Raw genomic sequence first — 24,771 nt, forward strand, 5'->3', positions numbered from 1 at the left:
CGATATTATTGCGCCCCCCCCCCAATTTTTTTTTAAACAATTTACAATAACACAGTGAGAATACAGTATATATTAATAGATCAAGTACACCCATTTAAACGCGATAAATATTTACTCTTAAATTCAAAAATACTTTTTAAGAAATCACAACTAAAAACAATAGACCATGCCTCTTGAGTAAAAAAACAACAATATTGATACCGCACAGAAACACAGAATAAATAAAATGTGTTAAAAAAAAAAAAAAAAAAATCGCACTTAATAACTTAAGCATTTAGGCAAATGAAAACTTTTCCCGTCATAGCTTCTGCAATGGTGTTCCATGGGGATGCAACGATACAGTTAAGTCATGGTTCGGTACGATTTTTGATATGGGGGACATGATTTTCAATCCGATTCAATACATTTAATGCTCTGTAAAAAAATAATTATATTTTTTGTTTCGTTTTTTTGTTGTTGTTGTTTTTCTTTTTCTTTTTTTTTTTGTGCTAACGAGCAAAACTTAAATTGCCATCATATAAACATGCATTTTAGTGCATAATATTCATGTGCTTACTTCTTACTAATCTGAAAAAAATTTGTATATAAGTGCTGAGAACAATCTTTACTGTTTGTAAAGTGAGGCAGGGCACACTGTTGATTGCTACAGCTCTCTTAGCAGCTAGGTTTACTACATGAGCAAGACATCCAATTTGTGGTCCGAATCCATCTGTGTCACGTACTGAATTAACAATATTTGCAACATTATCTCTAGTCACTAGTATGGATTGATTTGGCCTTCTTAACTTCCATTCAGTCATGACAGTTTAGAATTCATCGATGTAGTATATGGACTACGTGTCCCATAATCACTCTGGGCTCACGTAGCCAATTGCATGGGACGTAGCACATCTAGTTTGCCATTTCATGATATCTAGTGTGTGCGCGCATTAAAAAAGTTAGCAAGCGCCACTGAAGTCACGTCTGCTCATTACTACACAACACCAGCATATGACAATCGACTTTCATAAATAGGACGAGTTTGACGCAACCGTTCGTTGTCAAAGTGAGGTTGTTCGTAGCAGCCAAGTCGGTAACAATGTTTTGGCGGACTTCGTTGTAAATATCCGGCGTTGTGCCGAAAAATAGCTGCCCCGCGTGAAATTTCACTCCTGACGGGAGCGCCCACACGTCAACAACACCGGCGCGCCATAGGTGGTCCACAGTCACTCCGGAGGACTGACGCGGCCGGTATACGTTGAACAATAGGATATAATGGGAACGATTGGCTCCGGCGCTAGTTTTTGCCGGACCTGGAACGAAGATGCATTTTGCGCAGTTGGTAACGAGGAATCTGAACTTTTAACAGCACGTCTGCCGCACGCACGTGCATGCGAGGCGATAAATCGCAGCGAAAATATTAGAGCTGAAACGAGTACTCGAGCAACTCGAGTAACTCGAGTTTAAAAACTGATCCGAGTAATTTTATTCACCTCGAGTAATCGTTTATTTTGACAGCTCTAAGCATCACGTTTTGCTAGGACAACTTTTAATGCGGGACAACGCGCTGTCACGTGCGGAGAGGAAGAAGGGAAAAAAAAAAAAAAACTTACCGCAGCCGACAGCCGCCACAAACGACGCCGACGTTGCTAAATACTAGCCCGCACAATGCTACATTGGTAACAGGCAGCGTCTGGCGCGTCTCATAGAGATCACATGTATGTTGAACTAGATGCGAAATGATAGACTCTGCCGCGTCTGGGCAGCGTTTGTAAACAGCCGCCATCTTAAAGCAGTACAGCGCTAAGCGCTAATAAAGAGCGCTAAGCGCTAATAAATAAGATTAACGTTACTGTCGCTACTAGCTCACGGAACGTTAGCCCTGCGGAGGGCTAGGTTTCAATTAATTATGACCACTGTCGATGCGTGGCTAACGTGTCTTACATACAGGCTTTAACATAACATAGCACTGTGGAGTGATGAGGGTGTAAAATAAAAACTTAATCATGCTAACTATCAATTTTAGCTCAGTAGTCATTGCTGGATAAAACACCAAGTAGCACTGGTCCCTAATGTGCTCCAATACAGCCTGTATCATACATTTATTTTGAACACTGCAAAAACTCAAAATCCTATCAGGACTTACAGTTTAGACTAACTTAAAACTTAACTAGAACTTAAAAATGGCTTGACACAAAGAGAAATTCAATTGAAACACGTGGGGAAAAAATCCTAACTTTTAAGTGATGTGTGTTATCAAGCGTAACGGCATTTTTAGGTAAGATATATATATATATATATATATATATATATATATATATTAATAAGATCTAAAAGTTTTTTGAGTGAAAGCAGTGAATTAGTCTTTTTTTTTAAATTCTAGTTACACCTGAGATGCAATTGTTGGCTGTTTTCAACAATATACAACGAAAATAAAGACATTGATTGACTGCAAATGGTTCAAGATTAGATGAAATGTCTTGTTTTCTCACGTATATGTATAATTGCTCTTCACCTAAAAATATATTTGTTTTATCCGATTACTCGATTAATCGATAGAATTTTCAGTCGATTACTCGATTACTAAAATATTCGATAGCTGCAGCCCTAGAAAATATTACCGCCTTCATTTTTATTTATCGCACGATAAATGGAATTATTGCATATTGCGACAGGCTTACTAAATATAATAGTAGTATAATAACTATAATTATTCAATGCCAATCATATTTGTCATAAAGAGTGTCATTTGAAAGCTATTCTTAGTGTAGAATCTGTATTCTGTAGTATTTACTCTACATATTATAATATTAATTCTGAAGTATGTGGGATTAACTACAGAAATTGTTATTTACTGTATATGACGAACATGACGTGCTTTTATTTTGAAATGTTCACCGAAGGTACGTTGGCTAAACCGCTAACCGAAAGCTTTACACTCTGTAAAAAAACGTTCTTCGTCATTGCTTGTGGTGTCACTAATAGATTTAATTTTTTTTTTCATATGACTGATTGGAACTTTACTGCATTGTTTTGCCACAGGGTGTGCTGTCGTGTATTTTATGTTCGGTGGGAAGAAGAAGAAAGTTAAAAGAGGCATTAGTGGCCTGTTTTCAACTTCTCCCTCACTGCACTTTGGCTCGAGCACGTTCGCGCATGTGTTCGAAATAAACGATAGCCGACGTGCAAAGTAGCAAGTGAGCTGTAAAAATAGCGAGCTTAGTGGCTTAAAAAACGCGGGAGAGCTAAGTGAAGCTAACGAACAGCTTGGCGGAGCTAAGCGATGCTAAACGGACCCAAGCAAAGCTAAATGGCGCTAAATGAAGCTAAGCGACTGATACTCGGTCCATTGTCGTAGAACAGTCCATTGTAGTGCGTGTGTGTGGGGGAGAGATTATAAATAAATAGGGTTTTTCCGATCATGTTTTTTTGCTCCCGATCCGATCCCGATCGTTTTAGTTTGAGTATCAGCCGATCCCGATATTTCCCGATCCGATTGCTTTTTTTTTTTGCTCCCGATTCAATTCCAATCATTCCCGATAATTTTTCCCGATCATATACATTTTGGCAATGCATTAAGAAAAAAATGAATAAAACTCGGACGAATATATACATTCAACATACAGTACATAAGTACTGTATTTGTTTATTATGACAATAAATCCTCAAGATGGCATTTACATTATTAACATTCTTTCTGTGAGAGGGATCCACGGATAAAAAGACTTGTGACTTTGTATGGGTATTTACAGTTCACTTCCTGTTGATTTTAGGGCATTTACAGGTTAGCTCCTGTTAATTTTGAGTAGTGCCTTAACGATTAATCGATGAACTCGAGTAATTCGATTAGAAAAAAAGATTCAAATTAAATTTTGCTGCTTCCAGTATTCGTTTAATTAAAGTGGCGCTAAAATGGTTTGTTTTGAAAGTGTTTGCATTTAGTTTTATTGATTTGGGTGAAGACATAACTCCTTTCACATGGCTGAATCCAGCTGCTACCTGTTAAGACCAACATAAGCTAAGTTTTTGTTTGGGCTAATGTTTTTTAATGCATTCATAGTAGAGTTGTTCCGATCATGTTTTTTTTGCTCCCAATCTGATCCCGATCGTTTTAGTTTGAGTATCTGCCGATCCCGATATTTCCCGATCCGATTGCTTTGTTTTTTTGCTCCCGATTCAATTCCAATCATTCCCGATAATTTTTCCCGATCATATACATTTTGGCAATGCATTAAGAAAAAAATGAATAAAACTCGGACGAATATATACATTCAACATACAGTACATAAGTACTGTATTTGTTTATTATGACAATAAATCCTCAAGATGGCATTTACATTATTAACATTCTTTCTGTGAGAGGGATCCACGGATAAAAAGACTTGTGACTTTGTATATTGTGACTAACTATTGCCATCTAGTGTATTTGTTGAGCTTTTAGTAAATGATACTGTAGCCATGCCTAAATGCATGATGGAAAGTGGAACCATGACTGTGCGTAGTGCTACCAATTGATATATATTCTTAGCGTTGGGAAATAACGTAAGGTGTTAAGAAAAAGATCAATTGCTACCTTGCTTCCCCACATTGCTTCCCATGATATTTCTAATCGTAGGGAGAGGGATTGGAAGGCTTTAGCCAATTAAAAATAGGCTCCAAAGGCTGCCACAATTCACTCTACTCATTTTAGGCTGCCTTTTATCTTACTATAAAGATAAAACGGCGCCATTACAGATTGAGCGCGACAATGCGTGAGTGGGTCGTGCAACACATGCAGTAATTGGGTTAAATATTTTAACGTGACACATTTTTAAACAAATTAATTACTGCCGTTATCGGGATAAATTTGATAATCCTACCTTAAGCCTAAATCAAAGACTGGATGAGTGTAACATGTATGTCTGTAACGTTAAATACAATTAGAAAATGATTTAATTAAAAGATATATATATATTAAAAAAAGACATGGCCGATATTTTTTTGCAGATTCCGATACTTTGAAAATGACGTGATCGGACCCGATCGATCAAAACATCTCTCTAAATAAATGTAAAAAGAAAAAAAAATGTAAAGAAAAAATGGGGGGGGGGGGGAAATGTGTGCGATTTCTGCATCGTGACCCTTGTTATATTACCATGTTTCACCCATAAAATCCTGAAAAAATCCCGCTGTGGCTATTCACATCTGTGACTTGACACTCAATGATACATGCTATATGGAGTTTTTGGATCGAAACAAGGTAAGTACGCGATAATATCTCATTAAAATCATGGCGTCTTTAATTCTGCTCTCGCATTCTCTCACCTCCAGTTAGGGTGTTGCTGTTTAAATTTTTTTTTTTTTTAAATGCCCTCCTGTTCAAAAATTTTTCTTCCCCCCCAAAATTGACATTTTAAGTCTTCCAATCATCTATCGCACGTGCAAATCGGACAATTTTGAAATTTGGACAAGTTGTGGGGCTCAGAGCGGAACTTCAAGTCACCTAAGTGTTTTCCGCCACATGTAATTTATTCATTTGTTTTTTATTTTTTTGTGACCATTTTTGGAAATTAAAAAAAACAACAATTTAATCACATTTTGGGTCATGTAGGCGACAATCTTAACATTTGATGTATAAATGATGTCCACATATGTAGATACCATTGATATAATTATTTTTCATTAATGAAAAAATAAAATTAATTTCTGAATGTTAATTTAAAAAATAAAATCAGGATGAATAAAAACAGAAATGCCGGCCCCAATTCCAATCTCAAGTTGTTGTTTTTTTTTTTCATCGTATTTAACACTTAGCCCACCATTGACAAGGATAGACGTCCAAATCCAATTTACTTAAACTGAGAGGACTGGCTGTGAATGCTCATCCTTCAGTGCGCTTGCCATTTAACCCATTGAATGGCAAGCGCGAATTAACAAATTGGACGTCTAGCGCCATCAATGGCAGCCAGCAAGTTCAATGAGTGTCCTGTAAAGGGTTAAACTTGTTTTGCACTTTAAAAAAAAGAAAAAGATTTTATATTTAGGCTATATCGCCCAGCCTTAGCTTTCACCATGGAAAAAAAATGATTACCTAATTTATGAAACTTGTAACACCTTAATATTATGCCCCACTCAACGCAACAGTTCCACACGAATCAGCGGCTCGCACACAAGAGAATAGACGTGATGAGCAACCACATGACTTCCAGCATGCTTGCCATCACATCGACATATTGCGCCGCGGGGCCTCGATTATCACGTCGGGCGTGAGAATTGTGTGTGCAGTTAAGTGTCAGTGCACATATGAAAACCCATTTAAAGCGTAAAGTGACAAAAAAAAATTTTGTAAACACACAATAAAGAATAATATTGTCAACAATACTGCCAAATTTAAACAATAAAAACTAGGAGTGTGACAATATATCGAAAAGCCTTTTCGATATATTGTCACACTCCTAATTTTTATCGGAAAAGGTCATATATCACATTACTTTGCAGCCCCATATCCATCCATGTGCTCCCAACAAGAATTGATATATCGTTTTAAAAAGGAACCCACAGGTTTCTCCCAAAATCTTCCATTACAATAATTTCTACGTTAACTCACTGGACGCTACTGACGGCGCTAGACATCCAGTTCATTTTGACTGGATTGAACGTTTAGTGCCGTCAATGGCACCAAAACCAGAGCATTTACAGGGTTAGAGTTAGGGTCTTTTATGGGTATTTACAGTTCACTTCCTGTTGATTTTAGGGCATTTACAGGTTACTTCCTGTTAATTTTGAGTAGTGCTGCAACGATTAATCGATGAACTCGAGTAATTCGATTAGAAAAAAGATTCAAATTAAATTTTGCTGCTTCCAGTATTCGTTTAATTAAAGTGGCGCTAAAATGGTTTGTTTTGAAAGTGTTTGCATTTAGTTTTATTGATTTGGGTGAAGACATAACTCCTTTCACATGGCTGAATCCAGCTGCTACCTGTTAAGACCAACATAAGCTAAGTTTTTGTTTGGGCTAATGTTTTTTAATGCATTCATAGTAGAGTTGTTCCGATCATGTTTTTTTTGCTCCCAATCTGATCCCGATCGTTTTAGTTTGAGTATCTGCCGATCCCGATATTTCCTGATCCGATTGCTTTTTTTTTTTGCTCCCGATTCAATTCCAATCATTCCCGATAATTTTTCCCGATCATATACATTTTGGCAATGCATTAAGAAAAAAATGAATAAAACTCGGACGAATGTATACATTCAAAATACAGTACATAGGTACTGTATTTGTTTATTATGACAATAAATCCCCAAGATGGCATTTACATTATTAACATTCTTTCTGTGAGAGGGATCCACGGATAGAGAGATATAGGATAGGCTAGGATATGTGACTTTGTATATTGTAACTAAATATTGCCATCTAGTGTATTTGTTGAGCTTTCAGTAAATGATACTGTAGCCATGCCCAAATGCATGATGGAAGTGCAACCATGACTGTGCATAGTGCTACCAATTTATATATCTTCTCTGCGTTGGGAAATAACAGAAGGTGTTTAGAAAAAGATCAATTACTACCTTTCTTCCCCACATTGCTTCCCACAATATTTCTAATCATAGGGAGAGGGATTGTAAGGCTTTAGCCAATTAAAAAAAGGCTCCAAAGGCTGCCAAAATTCACGTAATCATTTTACACTGCCTTATATCTCTCTATATAAATAAAACGGCGCCATTACTGATTGAATTGCAATGCGTGAGTGGGTCGTGCAGCGCATGCATTAATTGCGTTAAATATTTTAACGTGACACATTTTTAAACAAATTAATTACCGCCGTTATCGGGATAAATTTGATAACCTTACCTTAAGCCTAAACTAAAGACTCTGGATGAGTGTAACATATTATGTTGGTAACGTTAAATACAATTAGAAAACGATTTAATTAAGAAAAATATATATACAGTATATATTAAAAAAAGGCATGTCCGATATTTTTTTGCCGTTTACGATACTTTGAAAATGACTTGATCGGACCCAATTGATTGGGATGGCGATCGATCGGGACATCTCTAATTCGTAGTTTTGTTTTTAAGTATATTTAGCCGTTTTTTGCGGGAATAAGTGTTTAAACTATTTGTTAAGCGCGTGTTTAAAGAACCCGCATTTTATAGCATTTAAGCTAGCGGACCTTTGCTATGTGAGTTAGCCAATTGTTCTTTTTGTTGTAATTAAATCTTAATTTTTTTTATTTTATTTTTTTACCATTTGAGGCTCAGCTCAGGTATTTTATTTTTCTCTGTTCCTTATCCGATTACTCGATTATTCGAATTTACTAGTTCATCGATTAATCGACTACTAAGATAATCGATAGCTGCAGCCCTAATTTTGAGTCACTTCCTATTCATTTGGGGACATTCTTGAATCGCTTCCTTTAAAGTAACCCAAAATCAACAGGAAGTGACCTGTAAAGGACCTCAAAGAATAAAGAAGTGACCGAAAATCAACAGGAAATGACGTGAGATGCCTCAAATCGAACTCATTGGCTGACACTGAATGCCACAGGCGTCCAATCCGTTTGAAGTGGGAGTTTAAATGGATTGGAAGCTTACTAGTGGCGAACTAATTCAAATTCACAACAGAAAGTTAAAAATGGCTGTTTTTCTGTTTATTAGTTGTTTTGTAGAAGATCCTTGAATGATTTCCTGACATATGTATCGATAATTGTTGTATGGCCATATAGTGAGATCACTGTTATTGTAAGCATTGTATCATATCGTATCGTGATGTACCCAGAGCTTCCCACCCCCCATAAAAATATCACAAAGCATATAAAATACAGTGGTATGGAAAAGTATCTGAACCTTTTGGAATTGCTCACATTGCTGCATAAAATCACCATCAAATGTGATCTGATCTTCGTCGAAATCACACAGCTGAAAAAACGGTGTCTGCTTTAACTAAAACCACCCAAACATTTATAGGTTTTCATATTTCATAAGGATAGCATGCAAACAATGACAGAAGGGGGGAAATAAGTAAGTGAGCCCTCAGCCTGAGGAGACTTCAACAGCAATTGAAACCAATTTTCCCCAAACAATTTAAGTCAGGCGTGTGCCCAATCACTGATGAGTGGTTTAAAGCTGCCCTGCCCACTCTAAAACACACACCTGGTAAGAATTAACTTGATGAGAAACATTGTCTGATGTGTATCATGGCTCGGTCAAAAGAGCTATCTGAAGACCTGCGATCAAGGATTGTTGATTGGTATAAAGCTGGGAAAAGATACATAACCATCTCTTAAGTCTGGATGTTCATCAATTGATAGTCAGAGAAGTTGTCTACAAATGGAGAGAGTTTGGGACTGTTGCGTCTCTCCCAAGCAGTGGCTGTCCACCAAAGAAGACACCAAGATTTCAACGCAGAATACTCAGATAGGTAAAAAAGAACCATAGAGTGTCTGCTAAAAACTTACAGAAATGACTGGCACAGTCCAATATCTCTCTGCACACATCAACTGTATGTAAAACTATGGTGTTTATGGGAGGACTCCACATAGGGAGCCACTGCTGTCCAAAAAAAAACATTGTTGCTCGTTTAATGTTTGCAAAAAAGGCACTTGGACACTCCACAGAAGTTTTGGCAAAATATTTTAAGGACTAATGAAACCAAAGTTAAATGTGCGGAGGAAAAATTGAACAGCTCACCAACATCAACACCTCATCCCCACCGTGAAGCATGGTGGAGAGAGCATCATGGTTTGGGGCTGTTTTGCTGCCTCAGGGCCTGGACAACTTGCAATCATTAATGGAAGAATGAATTCAAAAGTTTATCAGGATGTTTTGCAGGAAAACCTGGGGCCGTCTGTCAGACAGTTGAAGATAAAAAGAGGGTGGTTGCTGCAACAAGACAATGATCCAAAACAGTAAAGTAAATCAACTTCTGAATGGTTTCAGAAGAACAAAATACACGTTCTGGAGTGGCCAAGTCAAAGTCCAGACTTGAACCCCATTGAGATGCTGTGGCATGACCTAGAGACAGCGATTCATGCCAGACATCCCACGAATCTGGCTGAACTACAGCAGTTTTGTAGAAAAGAATGGGCCAACATTAGTCCTGATCGATGTGCCAGACTGATCTGCAGCAACAGGAAGCGTCTGGTTGAAGTTATTGCTGCCAAAGGTGGGGGAGGGCAAAAAATATTAAATGTGATGGTTCACTTATTAATTTTCCCCCCTTCTGTCATTATTTGCATACTATCTAGGGCTGTCCCAAACGACTAATTTTCTCCCGATTAGTCAGCCGACTATTTTTACGATTAGTCGACTAATCTAATAATTAAATTTTTTTTTTTTTTTTTTTTTACTAATTTAGCAATGAAATTTTTGTTGACGCTTATCAATTCACAAAAAACATATTGGAACACTCAAATTATTTATTAAAGTACAAATAAACACGTAAATAACAATAATAAATCACAAATAAACAATGAGTTCAAATGCTGATAGAATTAACTAGTGTAGCATCCCGATTGAAAAGATGGTCTCTTAAACTGATGGTTTACAACTTTTATTCCATCCTTGATGTAAACACACTGTAAGAGCTACGGTGCACACAAATAAAGCAACACAATTAGAAATTAACAAAAACTTTTCACCTTTTTCCTTTTAAACCTTATTTATATATCAATGAATTGCCTATATGAATTGCCTTTACCTTAATTTATTACCTTATCATTGACAATCTCTCCCTTGAGTGCAATCACTGTATATACTGTATATATTTATGACCTTTTAACCTTATATAATTTTCTATACCATAAAATAAACCATAACATGAAATAAACCTTTCAATTAGCATTAAGAACAATACTAATAGCACTTATAGGCCCATTGTCAATGAAACATTATTATTTAGTAAGGCGACAGCACCCTCTGGTGTAAAAAAAAAAAAAAAAAAAAAAAAATTACAAACTGCGTGAAGGCGCTTGAGGTGTTTATTCACGGCCGACGTCCAGCCAAGCTTGGCATTGAAGAGACAGGACAGAAGAGTGTACTCTCCTTTGTTTCTTTGAAATAAGGCAATGTTTTGGACACTCTGGTGCGCTTTTTTTGACTTTGTGCCGCTTTCCCCGCTTGCAAACAGAGAATCCGACATTCTAACTTTCCACGCATATATTTTTTTAACCCTTCATTAACCGTCGACGGGATGTTGTGCTCGTCGACAGATTTACGTCATCGATGACGTCGACTATGTCGACTAGTCGGGACAGCTCTAATACTATCCTCATTGAAATATGAAAACTTGTAAATGTTTGGGTGGTTTTAGTTAAAGCAGACACTGTTTTTTCATCTGTGTGATTTTGACAAAGATCAGATCACATTTGGTGGCGATTTTATGCAGAAATGTGAGAAATTCCATATGGTTCAGATACTTTTTCATACCACTGTCTAAGTCCAAAATAATAACATGTAAACAACAAAAAACATGTTTTTTTGGGAAGGTGGTTAGTTATTATGAATGAGGAAGTTGCGCATAGCATCTGCAAATCCTTTATTGACACCCGCCTCCAAAATCCTTCCAGGTGCGGATGTGTGATTTTAAATTAGTATGTCACTACTAGACGTCCTATTTATTTCAACAGGGTAGCCTTGCAGTGAATGATAATGCCGTCAACGGCAGCCAACGAGTTAATGTAGCGCTCCACTGTCACAAAAATATAAGCGTAAAAATGTCTCAATGTTTTCCTCTCGGCTAACAGCTTTAAAGATGACAATGTTTATTAAGCAAATTTGCCAGTGAAGACCCCTCCCAGGCTTTACAAAATAAGTTGCCTTTACAAACACTGCTTAGTAAAACAGGCTGAACAGGGACAGGATTGGACATCTATTAGTGATAAACTCATTTCAATTCACAACATTGTCAGTGGCACTGAAAGAGTTCAAAAAATATATACAGTGGGGCAAATAAGTATTTAGTCAACCATTTATTGTGAAAGTTCTCCCACTTGAAAATATTAGAGAGGCCTGTAATTGTCAACATGGGTAAACCTCAACCTTGAGAGACAAAATTTGGGGGGGAAAAAAATCACATTCTTTGATTTTTAAAGAATTTATTTGCAAATCTTGTGGAAAATAAGTATTTGGTTAATACCAAAAGTTCATCTCAATACTTTGTTATGTTCCCTCTGTTGGCAATAACGGAGGCCAAATGTTTTCTGTAACTCTTCACACACTGTTGCTGGTATTTTGACCCATTCCTCCATGCAGATCTCCTCTATAGCAGTGATGTTTTGTGGCTGTCGTTGGGCAACACGAACTTTCAACTACCTCCACAGATTTTCTATGGGGTTGAGATCTGAAGACTGGCTAGGCCACTCCAGGACCTTGAAATGCTTCTTACAAAGCCACTCCTTTGTTCCCCTAGCTGTGTATTTGGGATCATTGTCATGCTGAAAGACCCAGCCACGTCTCATCTTCAATGCCCTTGCTGATGGAAGGAGATTTTCACTCAAAATCTCTCGATACATGGCCCCATTCATTCTTTCCTTTACACCAGGGGTTCCCAAACTATTCCACATCGGGCCGCTGTGGGTTCTGGATTTGTTTCCAACAAAACAGGGCGACACATGTGTACCAATCTGGTGTTTTAAAAGTGTAATCAGTTGATTGTAGTCAAGTGCTGCTTGTTTTAGCAGAAACCTCATTGGTTAAATGGTCTGTGCTTCATCGGTAGGAACAAAAACCAGGACCCACAGGGGTCCTTGAGTACCTGTTTGGGAACCACTGCTTTACACAGATCAGTTGTCCTGGTCCCTTTGCTGAAAAACAGCCCCAGAGCATGATGTTTCCACCCCCATGCTTCACAGTGGGTATGGTGTTCTTCGGGTGTAATTCAGTATTCTTTCTCCTCCAAACACGAGAACCTGTGTTTCTACCAAAAAGTTCTATTTTGGTTTCATGTGACCATAACACATTCTCCCAGTCCTCTTCTGGATCATCCAAATGCTCTCTAGCGAACCGCAGACGGGCCTGGACGTGTACTTTCTTCAGCAGGGGGACACGTCTGGCAGTGCAGGATTTGAGTCCCTGTCGGCGCATTGTGTTACTGATGGTAGCCTTTGTTACTGTGGTCCCAGCTCCCTCTAGGTCATTCACTAGGTCCCCCCGTGTGGTTCTTGGATTTTTGCTCACCGTCCTTTATCATTTTGACGCCACGGGGTGAGATCTTGCATGGAGCCCCAGATCGAGGGAGATTATCAGTGGTCTTGTACAGTATGTCTTCCATTTTCTAATAATTGTTCCCACAGTTGATTTCTTTACACCAAGCGTTTTACCTATTGTAGATTCAGTCTTCCCAGCCTGGTGCAGGTCTACAATTTTGTCTCTGGTGTCCTTCGACGGCTCTTTGGTCTTGGCCATTGTGGAGTTTGGAGTGTGACTGACTAAGTTTGTGGACAGGTGTCTTTTATTCCGATAATGAGTTAAAACAGGTGTCATTAATACAGGTAACGAGTGGAGCCTCGTTAGACCTCTTTAGAAGAAGTTAGACCTCTTTGACAGCCAGAAATCTTGCTTGTTTGTAGGTGACCAAATAATTATTTTTCACTCTAATTTGGAAATAAATTCTTTAAAAATCAAACAATATGATTTTCTGTTGTTGTTTTTTTCCACATTCCGTCTCTCATGGTTGAGGTGTACCCATGTTGACAATTACAGGCCTCTCTAATCTTTTCAAGTATGAGAACTTTTTTAGGAGAACACAATTGGTGGTTGACTAAATACTTATTTGCTCCACTGTATATTTAAATTGTCCACTGAAATAGGTTTCCGACCCTGCTAAAAACCAATTTTGCCAGTAGACTGTTGGCGTTTTACAAGAATTATGGCTGAAAAAGTCAGCCTGAATTGACTTGAAAGTTGCATGTTCAGTATTTTTTTTTTTTTGTTTGCCTTTGGCGAGAGGAACACGTGCCTCTAATCTTAGACGTGCAGGGCATGAAGATAAATTCTGAGACCTCTTGTCGTCGCCCCACACAGGATGTCACAGCTCATATTTGTTACTCCCTCCTCACCTCAAGAGAGATTCTTGATGCTTTCGCTTCCTTTTCCGTAAAGTGCAAGCATAATTAGATGGGGCTTTGCAAGGCAAAGGCCCATATAGTAAAATTCCTGAACCGTTTGTCTGACCGGCACCGTTCAAATATCAAAATGACCGGAATTTTCAGGTGATGCAGGGACTTTTTTTAGAAAGAAAAAAAAAATCAAAAATCTACTTGTCCTAATTTTTGACCAAATCACAAAATTTACACATTGTAAAAGGCCAATAGTTAATTGTGTGTATTTTAAAATTTAATTGTATTCATGAACGATGTTTTCTATTATAATAAATTCTTTATGGATTTTTGGACTGCGCATTTTTAAATGACTTATACATCCGGTTGTAAATCAGCAGACATCTGCGTGTTGTCATAAATTCCAGGACGGTAAGGGGTATAAAAGTTGTATACAGGATTTAGCAAAAAGCTACGGTTCCCCTAAAATTTTCCAAAAACTTATAAAAGTTGTATACAGGATTTAGCAAAAAGCTACGGTTCCCCTAAAATTTTCCAAAAACTTGCCCATTCATTTCTAATGGGATGCCATTGACAGCCATATACAGTACGTCCAAATTTCCCATTCATTTTCAACAGCAAGAAAACATACAGTAGGTCTTTATGATTTTTGACCATTTACCATGACAGCCCACTGACATTAAACTGGCACCCAAGTAAATCGATGCCTTTGACAGCCATGCTTGTCCATGCCATTGACGGCCATGTACGTCCAAATTTCTCATTCATTTTCAACAGCAAGAAAGCATAGGTCTTTATGATTTTTGACCATTTACCATGTCAGCCCATTGACATTAAACTGGCACCCAAGTAAGTCGATGCCTTTGACAGCCGTGCACGTCTATGCCATTGACGGCCAGGTACGTCAAAATTTCCCTTTTATTTTCAATGGCAGAAAAACCTGTTTGCGGTTGTGATTTTTGACCAAAAACTTACTATTACAGCCTATTGCCATTCAACTGGCGCCCAAGTAAGTCAATGCCATTGACAGCCATGCAACTGAACGTGTCCCCGAAATGTCCCCAAATCCACAGGAAGTGACATGATTGATGTGTATCTCTCACAGCAAAGCCCAATCATAATTTCTCCAGAAATTGCAGTTTCTCGTAATTAATGTATCGTTTGCCACCTATTTATTAGTCATGACCACATTATGATAGTTCTATTGTAATGAGGAGAACCCTCATAAAAATGAGAGTATTCTGTTGAGTTTTGAGATTCCTTCAAAGAGTGTACTGTTCTGAAAACTGACTTGATCAAGACAGTTTTTTTTTCCAACTTTCGCAACTTAACAGAAGAGGATGTGAAATTGCTTAAATTAGCACAAACAGAGTTTGCGCTCCATTTCTAGAGAATGTATTCTTGCAAAAACAGTTATTTTGGCTTCCTTTAGTAGAACCTGTCGTACTTGATAGCTTATTGTGGAACCAAAACGGTACAACACCATCAGTTTGGGAGGAACTGATTTTATATTTCGTGTTTGTATCAGTATCGATACGGCAGTAAAATGACATCATTTGTATCGGCAAGTATTACTAACAAATAATGTGCAAAATTTGTGACATATGTTGTTTGAGATCTGGTTTCTAATTGTCAGAGTTTTAGGCCTCTCAAATGGCCATTTATAGAGAAAGATGTGCACTTTATGCTGTTTTTTTTTTTTTTTTTTAACTATCTAAATGTCTTAAAATGGCTCTTGAACTTCAGATCTTTTAGGTTTTTGTCCAGGTAATTTTGAATTTTTTGTCTTTAAATGTAATTGCAGAATAAAATCCACCCCATAAATGATTTAAATTCACTCTCTTAATTTTCCATCGTGATGGTAACCTAAAAATAAAATCTACGATTTTTTTATTTACAATTAACAAATGCTCAAAACAAGTTTAACCCTTTATAGGACACTTATTGAACTCAATGGCGGTGTGTAACATCCCATTCATTTTTGGCAAATCAACCTTTGGATTCAAAATGGATAGGGAGAGAAAAACAAACAGTGGGGGTTGGGGGGAATTGTAAAACTGCAAAAATACAAAAACCATGGAAAACTAGTTTTAGTCTTTATTTGGCATTATTTTTTTTAATTTAGGAAAATTGATATGCTTTAAGTCTGTAACTAAAAAAACAATGTTGAAAAGTTGTACTTTATTGTAAGCTGATCTATATTACTTTTTTTATCTTTAATATTAAAAAGCACACAATGTCAGGGAGAGCTGTACATATAATGATAATTTTATAGACAAATGATACGATTTACAGTGGCGGCAGAGAGTTGGGTGGGAGGTGTAACAGAAAATAATTGAGAAGCACTGCCCTAAAGGGACATAGATAGAAATAAATACATTTAAACAATCTGGTGCGCACTAGATAGTATGTGGTGCAGTGGCGCCTCCAGAAATTTTTCATAGGGGTGGCCGATGGGGCCACTTAAAATCTTGGGGTGGCACACCAAAACTAAAAGCCATAATTTCAGGTTTTCATTATATTATTGCAGTAAAAAGGTCAGGGGAAAACTATCAGAAAGACTTAAGGACACGGCTACTGATATACTTTGGTGTATTGTGTAATACTTGATGTTACTAATGATTTAATGTGCATAGTCCATAACTGTCCAGTCAACATTTTGACTTCTACAACAATTCTGTTTAATTGTGTTATGTATATATTAGGCATAAGGTCTACATTTAACAAAACAAAATAATTACTGGGGAAAAGCAGGTGCTGGCAGATTTGCATTTGGGATGAAATGCATAACCAATGCTACAACAATTTTATGATATACTGGCAAGCGGGGTGGCCAGTGGGGTGGCCAACAAATTTATAGGGGTGGCCGTGGCCACCCCTGGCCACCCCCTGGGGGCGCCACTGATGTGGTGCGCAATAGAAACTATCTGGTGCTTTCCCTTTTATAGGCCACAAACTGCAGGCGCGCATAGAACACCAGCGGTTTTGGTGTGCTAAAAATGATATTACAGGATTTAGTTGAGCTTTACTTCAATCTTAACTATATAGATATTTCTGTAATACTTGCACATCGTCACCATTACACTGTCTCAGAATGCACTAGAAACTATCTGGTGTGAACACGATTGTTTCTGGCGCGCACCAGATCAGTGACACGGGAAGTGGGGTGCTGAGGGTACTGCAGCACCCCTTGGTGCAATTTTTTTTTTTTTTTTTTTTTCAGAGCATTAAATGTATTGAATCGGATCGAAAATTGTGTCCCCCGTATCAAAAATCGTACCGAACCGTGACTTAACTGTATCGTTGCATCCCTATGGAACACCATTATGGAAGCAATGAGGGGAAAAGATTTCATTTGCCTAAATGCTTAAGTTATTAAGTGCAATTTTATTTTTTTTTCTTGAAAAACACATTTATTCTGTGTTTCTGTGCGCTATTAATATTGTTGTCTTTTACTTAAGAGGCATGGTCTATTGTTTTTAGTTGTGATTTCTTAAAAAGTATTTTTGAATTTAAGAGTAAATATTTATCGCGTTTAAATGGGTGTACTTGATCTATTTACACTGTATTCTCACTGTAATATTGTAAATTGGTTTAAAAAAAATTTGGACGGGCACAATAATATCGCATATCGCAAAAATTTATGAGATAAATTATCGCACACTAAAATTTGTTATCGCGACAGGCCTAGACATAAGCTTTCAAAAGCAACAACAACTACTGAGCAAGAACCAACATTGAAAATGTGGACCATGAAACCAGAGAGCACTACTAAAATTGTGAGCCGAGTTTCAATTTTCCCCACTAAAGACGCTAATTGTACAACAGAGCCACCACCGGCGGGCGTACCATATTCAATGGATGACGATCTTGGCGAAAAGTATAGCTGTCCTAAGCAGCCTGATTTATTAACCCTAACCCTCAAAAATGGTGGGAAACAAAAAAATGCTTATTTTCAACTTATTATAAATATTCTTGTTAATTTTATTGCAAACACTGTGTTTCGGGGTCATCAACATGTTGTGCCCCCCCCCCTCCCCAAAAGTTAAACTCCGCCTATGTTATTGGACATTTTAGTTTTCAAATGTGTTTTTGCGTCATTGCGCCCTCTCGCTGCGAGGATTTGCATTATAATACACGGGCGCTTTTACAGTGGCACCTCGACATACGATCGCTTGGACACACGATCTTTTCGACATCCGGCGAAAAATTTGACTCGTCATTTGTTTCGTCATCCGACGACATGCTCGAAATACGACGATTTTTGACAGCGCCGCAGTTTCTTTGTCTTGCCGGAAGATGGACGCACGGCTGATTTTCTTGTGAGAGAAATCAACAGTGGGCCCAAAAAGGTTAGCGCAGGTGGAGAAAAAAGAAAAGGTCACGGCCCGTGGTCAATTTTCATCCGGCCCCCAGCCTGTGTCATAAAATCAATAATGTCTGGCCCGCACACAGACCTAATAAATTGGTCAGTAGTACTGCTACCAGCATATGAAGTAGCTTACACACTAAATGCTGCTCCTCATTTACCCACTAAAAGGCAGCAGCACTCTAAGCAACATTACCCTGCGTAACCTTTATTCCCAATTTTCTAAAATGGCGACAATCAACAAAAAAAGAAAGTTGACTGTGATGGCCGACGCTTCATGGATAGGTGGAAATTGGACTATTTCTTCACTAAATTACTGTGTCTGCCTCATTTGCAAAGAGACAGTCGCTGTTTTTAAAGAGTTCGATGTGAGGCGATATTACTAAACAAGACAAGCTGATATGTATGACAAAGATAAGGAGGGAAGGGAAGATACGAGAAATTGAAGCAACTTAAAGCTAGTTTAATTTTACAGCAGCAGTATTTCGCAAGAGCCCAAGAGATGAAAGAGAACGCCACAAAGGCTAGTTGCAAGATTTTGTGGAAATTATTAATCAAAAAATAATAATAAAGCAAATGTGACACACAGAATGGCTTGCTAAAATTTGCATAAATATATTGTTCTACGTAAAGGGTGTCAGCCAAGGTCGGCCCTCCACATTTTTACCACACCGATTCTGGCCCCCTTTGCAAAAACTTTGGACACCCCTGCTGTAGGTGAAATAGAACGCTGTCTTTGTACTAGCCTGGTAGTAGTACGTAAACTATCCAGCATGCATTTGTACTGCTATTGTGCATGCTTTGTAAGCCTGAACGATATATCGTTTAAACATCGCCATCGCGATGTGTGCGTGCGCGATAGTGCGATAGTTTTTTTTTTTTTTTTATCCACATACGCCCTGCTTTCTGCTCTGCGCAGAGTCTCACACCCTCCCTCTCCCAGCTCTTTGAACCTCACAGTCACTGCAGCACTTGCTTATTAAAGTTAACGATGCTGGTGTCTTTGATCTTGCCAAAGAAGCGGACATCACAGCGCAGCAGCTGTCAATCATCGTTTAACTTGTTAAACATTTTCTGCAAGGAAGCCGCTTTGGAATGAATGTGTGTGTGTGTGTGGAGACGTTTGAGACATATAAATTAAATGCCAGAAGTGATCATGAGGAGTTTGAAATTTCTACATGTCCAACAAGAGTCACAGCTAAGGTAGATAAACAGAAGTATTTAATAAAGCCAAGCATTTTTCCACTACAGTACTTTATTCTTGTTCAAAAAAGATTTGGTTGGATAATTATGTTTAAAACTGATCATAATTATTACATTTGAAGTGCTTAAAACCATTTATTAATATATATATATATACATTATGTATATACTATATTTATATATATATATAATACATTTTTTAAAATCATACTTTGGGGAAAAAGTGAGAAACAAACATGCCTTATATGTACCTCTTTCCAATGCTAAATCCGAATAAATACATTAAGTACACACACAAAAAAATAAAAATTTGGGGGGCAGGGTGCGCAACTTCGCGGTTTTTCACTTATCGCGGCGGGTTTTGGTCCCCATTAAACGCGAAAAACGAGGGATCACTGTACACTGGTCATTGTGAGTCATCCAAAGTCTTTCCAAACATCTATTCAAGTCATCTAGTGAAAATTTCTTTAAAAAGAAGAAAAAAAATGTTTTTTTTAAATATCGCAATATAATATCGCAACCCCCCCCAAAAATCGAAGCAATAGTTTTTTTTTTCCAATATCGTTCAGGCCTAATGCTTTGTATGGAGAAAAAGCGCAAGCAAGACAGAGATTTGCATTGAAACGGCTGTTTTTGGAATGGAAACACAAAATAAGATCCTCAGCAGCCCCTGCTCATGGTCTTTAACCTTATTTGTCACCTGCCACTTTACCTGCATTTTTTGACAACACTAATCCACTTAATATTCTACTAAAATTGAAAATGGATTAAATGTAGCTCAACTGATTCCATTACTTACATCCCTTTGGTTCCATAGGTGTTGTAGAACTCCATGTGGTTACACGCTTGGATCCAGCCCACGGTCCACATCTCGTTGGCGGCCACCGGAGGCACAAGCACCAGCGCCTGGGCTCGGAAGTGCGGCGTGCGGTAGCGCAGAATGACGTCGGACGACTCGTCGATGCTGGTGGGGTTGGAGTCGATGGACGCGCTCACCTGCAGCACCGCCACGCCGTCCCGGAAGCTCTTGGGCTTGCAAGCGATGCTCTGCAGGCAGCCCATAGCGCTCGCATCCGGGAGCCACTCGACGAGAGTCCACAGCAACACGATCCAAGGGAGCGTCTGCCTAGGGGGGAGACGCATCGGGACGGCGGCTCGAGTCACCGGCCGCCGGCTCGGAAAAACCCCGCTCGGCCTCCACAATGGAAAAACATGCCACTCTGTTGCTGCTAATTTGAAGTCTAAAAAAAAAAAAAAAAAAAGGTAGATGCCAGAAAACGACACCGCGCTAAACTTTTGAGCGCTTCTTCTCGGGTTGCGTGGCTAGTAAATACAGGCTGGAATTCAAATTCACAGAATTAAATAGACGATGGGAAGAAAAAAAAATCTTCAATCCCTTTTAATCCCCTCGCTTGGCTCAGGTCATCAAATCGTGAAATGCCAAAAACAAAAAAACGTCCAAAAAAAGGAAGCGCACCTCTCTCATCTATAAAGAGAATAACGGTAAAAAAAGAGTCTCTTCCATGTCACATAAAAACGTCCGTAAGAGTCACTTCCTACTAAAAATGCAGAAAAGAATTAGTCAATTTAAACAAAAGTGGTAGCTTTTGCTGAGCTGGAAAGAAAACGAGGGAGGACGAGAAAATTGTGTCCGAGTTGTGGTCGCTGCTCGGCGGATTGAGCAGGTTCATCCGCTCGGTGCTCGCCAACTATTACGCCGAGGTAGTCACTGGCAAGCGGCTTTATATTGAGCTTTGATACGTCACTTCCGGATGGTAGTAGAGGGGGCATGCTGGGAAATGAAGGCTGAAGCAGGCTCTCACATTTAACCCTTTACTGGGGAATTGACTATTTTTTATTTAAAAAAAAAAAAAAAAAAGAACTGGCCTCATAGACGTCTCACCCATAGTTGCATATATTTTGTAATCATTAACAATCATTTTTTACATTTTTATGAATAAATAAAATTATAAATTCAAAACGTAAAAAATGAAATGAATAAAAATATGTCATGGTTCTCAATGACAAGTCAATAAATAATGTTTCTTCATATTTCATTTTTTGTTTAAACAAGTATTACAATTCTGAATAAAACATGAATCTACAATTGATCTCTATATTTAAGTTATTGTATAAAATAAGTGAATTAAAATAAATAGGACAATATTTACTGTTTTTCTTCGTGCACAAATTATTATTATTTTTTCTTAAATGTTTTTATTACATTAATATATAATACACTAAAGCAACACTTGGTAACTTTTCCGTTTTAGTCGATTTTAGTGACGCCATTGGACAAAAGAGGTAATGTTTTGCCTTAACCCCTTCAAACCTGAGCATGCTGCTGCAGGACATGATGCGTTCGCGTCTCGAAATCAATAATTACACTGAATTTAGTTGCTATTGCCACTTCTGGGAGATGATAGGACGGATCTTTACCCATCCAAATCAAATCATGAGGTTTAGCACGCCTTGGTTGCTATTTTTGGCTCTTTGAAAATGGCTGAGACAAAACACAACTTCAAAAAGGCAAACATAAGTGCTCATTTCTCATTAAAAGCAAGGTAACTTTAACATTAAAAATAACCAATAAAAGCATAATATCCCTGTCACGCCAGCAAGTGAAAGCCAGGTCAGTGTTTATTCTGTATATCCTGGATAGCCACCCTTTTTTTCCCCTCCTCAGACAAAACTTTTTGTCTCTGTTGCTCTGCCACCTTTGAAGAATTCACGCGAAAGTGTTAGCATCAACTTCCGTCTTTATTATGAATGAGGAAAAGGAGAAGTGACATATACTGTAAAGCAGTCAGCACATTTGTAGTTTTTTTGTTGGGCAGGGTTCCTCCCCAAAGTTAAATAAAGCCAGTGAAAGCGATACAGACCCCCTCAAGATATAAAAAAGGTGTCATTCAACTAGTTGTCAGTCAGCATATCATCACAAATGTTATGCAAATATTTCATAAAAGTTGAAAAGTTACCTAGTGTAGCTTTAGTTTGAGATCTCTGACGTTGTCAATGGGAGGGAAAAAGTAGCAAAAGGAGAAGTACACATCGAATATGCTTTCCCACAAGCTTCAACTGCTGGAACTACACGAAAAATGGTAATGCAGATTGCAAACCTCTTAAAATACTGAAATGCAAAGAAATCTGTTTTTGCACAGTTATTTCCATAACACACACAAAAACCGATTTTCATTCAAAATTGTATTTTTTCAATGATTTGCAAAATAAAGGTTAACAAAAACAGCAATAACCCCAACCTCCATCTCCTAACTTTTCTTTTCCCTCATTTCCTCACATACTAAATGCCAAATCTCAATTTCAACTACTGAAGAACATGGGATGTATATTAAAATTGAAGTTAATGTAAACATTTACATGTTTTTTTTTTTTTTAATAATAAAGATATAAGTAATATACATTCAGAAAAATAAGTACAAATGACTTACAGTGGATATTATGCAGAGTGAAATGGAATATATTTTGAAGATCGCGCAAATATTGACTTTTTTAAATCATAAGGAAATGAATAAGTAGCCTAACATAAATGAACAAATATAAGTCCAAAGTGCACATTGACAGCTAAGATGTTCTGAACCTCCCCATCAGAGCAAATAAAACCATGATAATTTAAGCCTCCTCAACTCTTTCGTTGCTCTTAAAGATTTGATCCATTTTATGTTGCATTGCCCTTTTTATGTCACATCAATTCAACAACCTTTTTTTTGCTGTTCCAGAAAACATGCACATTTGAACCAATCAGAGCTAACCATCTCAGCTGATCAAATGTCAATATCTCAGCCAATTGAACAGATAAATGAGTCCAGGCGTTTTGCTTTGCTGCGTGCATTCGCACATTGATGTGACTCATCATCGTCAGACTCAGATAACTGCAGCAGCTGGGGAAACCTCCATGCCGTCCGTGGAATAAAATAGATAATAAATATTGGTGGAAACGGATTACGCTACACAAGCACTTTATTATGCTTGTTGTTAACACTTGTGTATGTAAATCTAATGTTGGTAGATTGTTTTCTTCTTGGAGATGAAATGCATGTGTGGCAGCTAAGCATTTTTTTAACAGTGTTTTTGACAGTTGCCGTCATATTTTTGGAATCAAAGCACCGTGTACCGGAACAGCATTCCGGCGCTGAATCTTATACCGGGACAGCGTTCCGGCCCTGAATCGTATACCGGAACTGTGTTCTGGCCCTGAATCTTATACCGGAACTACGTTCCTGACCGTTCTGGCCCACTCTTACCCCTGCATTGCACCACACTGATTGCAAGATGGATTACTCTCTAGGCCTCAGGCTTTCAAATTGCTCGGGGTTGGTAACAGATCTGCCACGGAACACAACAAAAAACTCAAACGCAACGCAAATAAAATATTGTGGGCCATCAACAGAGTGTTTCTTCTGTTTTTGTACTTTTCATTAATTTTGTTTTAACATTTCTTTGATAATTTCATCTATGTATACAAATAATGATTAGTAATAAAAATGATAATTACAATAATTACAATTTGACCTGTCGTCCACATATTTTTGGTAATTTTAAAAAAAAAAATTTTTTTTTGGACATGTATTTTCTAATGGGCGCACACTTTAGTTAATATTTGTATGAATGTTTACTGGATTTTGGTTTTCTAATTTGAGGTAACGACCACACCTGTTCAAGATCTGGCACCTACCATTTTGGAGGGGGGACATTTAAGATGATTTAAATATGACGGTTTGGGGTAAAATTTTCACTGTTTGTTGAAACGCACTTTAGTTAATTATTATTTGATGTTAATGTATGTAATCTGTTGTTATTTAATTAAGTTGACAATGATTGGTTAATTTGTTATCATACCTCCCTCAGGTGGTCATTAAAAGAGTCCGCCCAGATTTAAACGGCCACAGAGATGTGTCTGGAGATCAGTGTTGGTTGAAGCCTCTTGTTAAAAGCCTCTTGTCAAGAGTCAAGAATCTGCATTGGACAAGGTGATGATGCTGGAACTTTGGTTTGGTGCTGTTCCAGTGAGATTTACAGAGATGACTGCCTGAAGAAAACATAAAAATTCTCTCAGTCCTTGATGATGTGGGGCTGCATGTCAGGCAAAGGCACTGGGGAGATGGGTGTGGTTAAATCTTCAACAAATGCACAAGTTTACATTGGATTTTAGACAGCTTTCTT

General features: G+C 37.9%; 1 protein-coding gene across 1 annotated transcript in view; it reads right to left on the minus strand.

Annotated features, from left to right (window-relative positions):
- fam78ab (family with sequence similarity 78 member Ab) overlaps nucleotides 1–21,365 on the minus strand; it is a 33,851-nt gene extending 12,486 nt beyond the window's left edge. The window contains exon 1 of the mRNA XM_057818415.1: nucleotides 20,390–21,365. Coding sequence (XP_057674398.1) covers nucleotides 20,390–20,733 — 344 coding nt within the window. The 5' untranslated portion in view covers nucleotides 20,734–21,365. The remainder of the gene's footprint in view (nucleotides 1–20,389) is intronic.
- Nucleotides 21,366–24,771: the final 3,406 nt, after the last annotated feature.

The sequence above is a fragment of the Corythoichthys intestinalis genome, chromosome 17, assembly GCF_030265065.1.
Source record: "Corythoichthys intestinalis isolate RoL2023-P3 chromosome 17, ASM3026506v1, whole genome shotgun sequence".
In the NCBI taxonomy this organism is placed as follows: Eukaryota; Metazoa; Chordata; class Actinopteri; order Syngnathiformes; family Syngnathidae; genus Corythoichthys; species Corythoichthys intestinalis.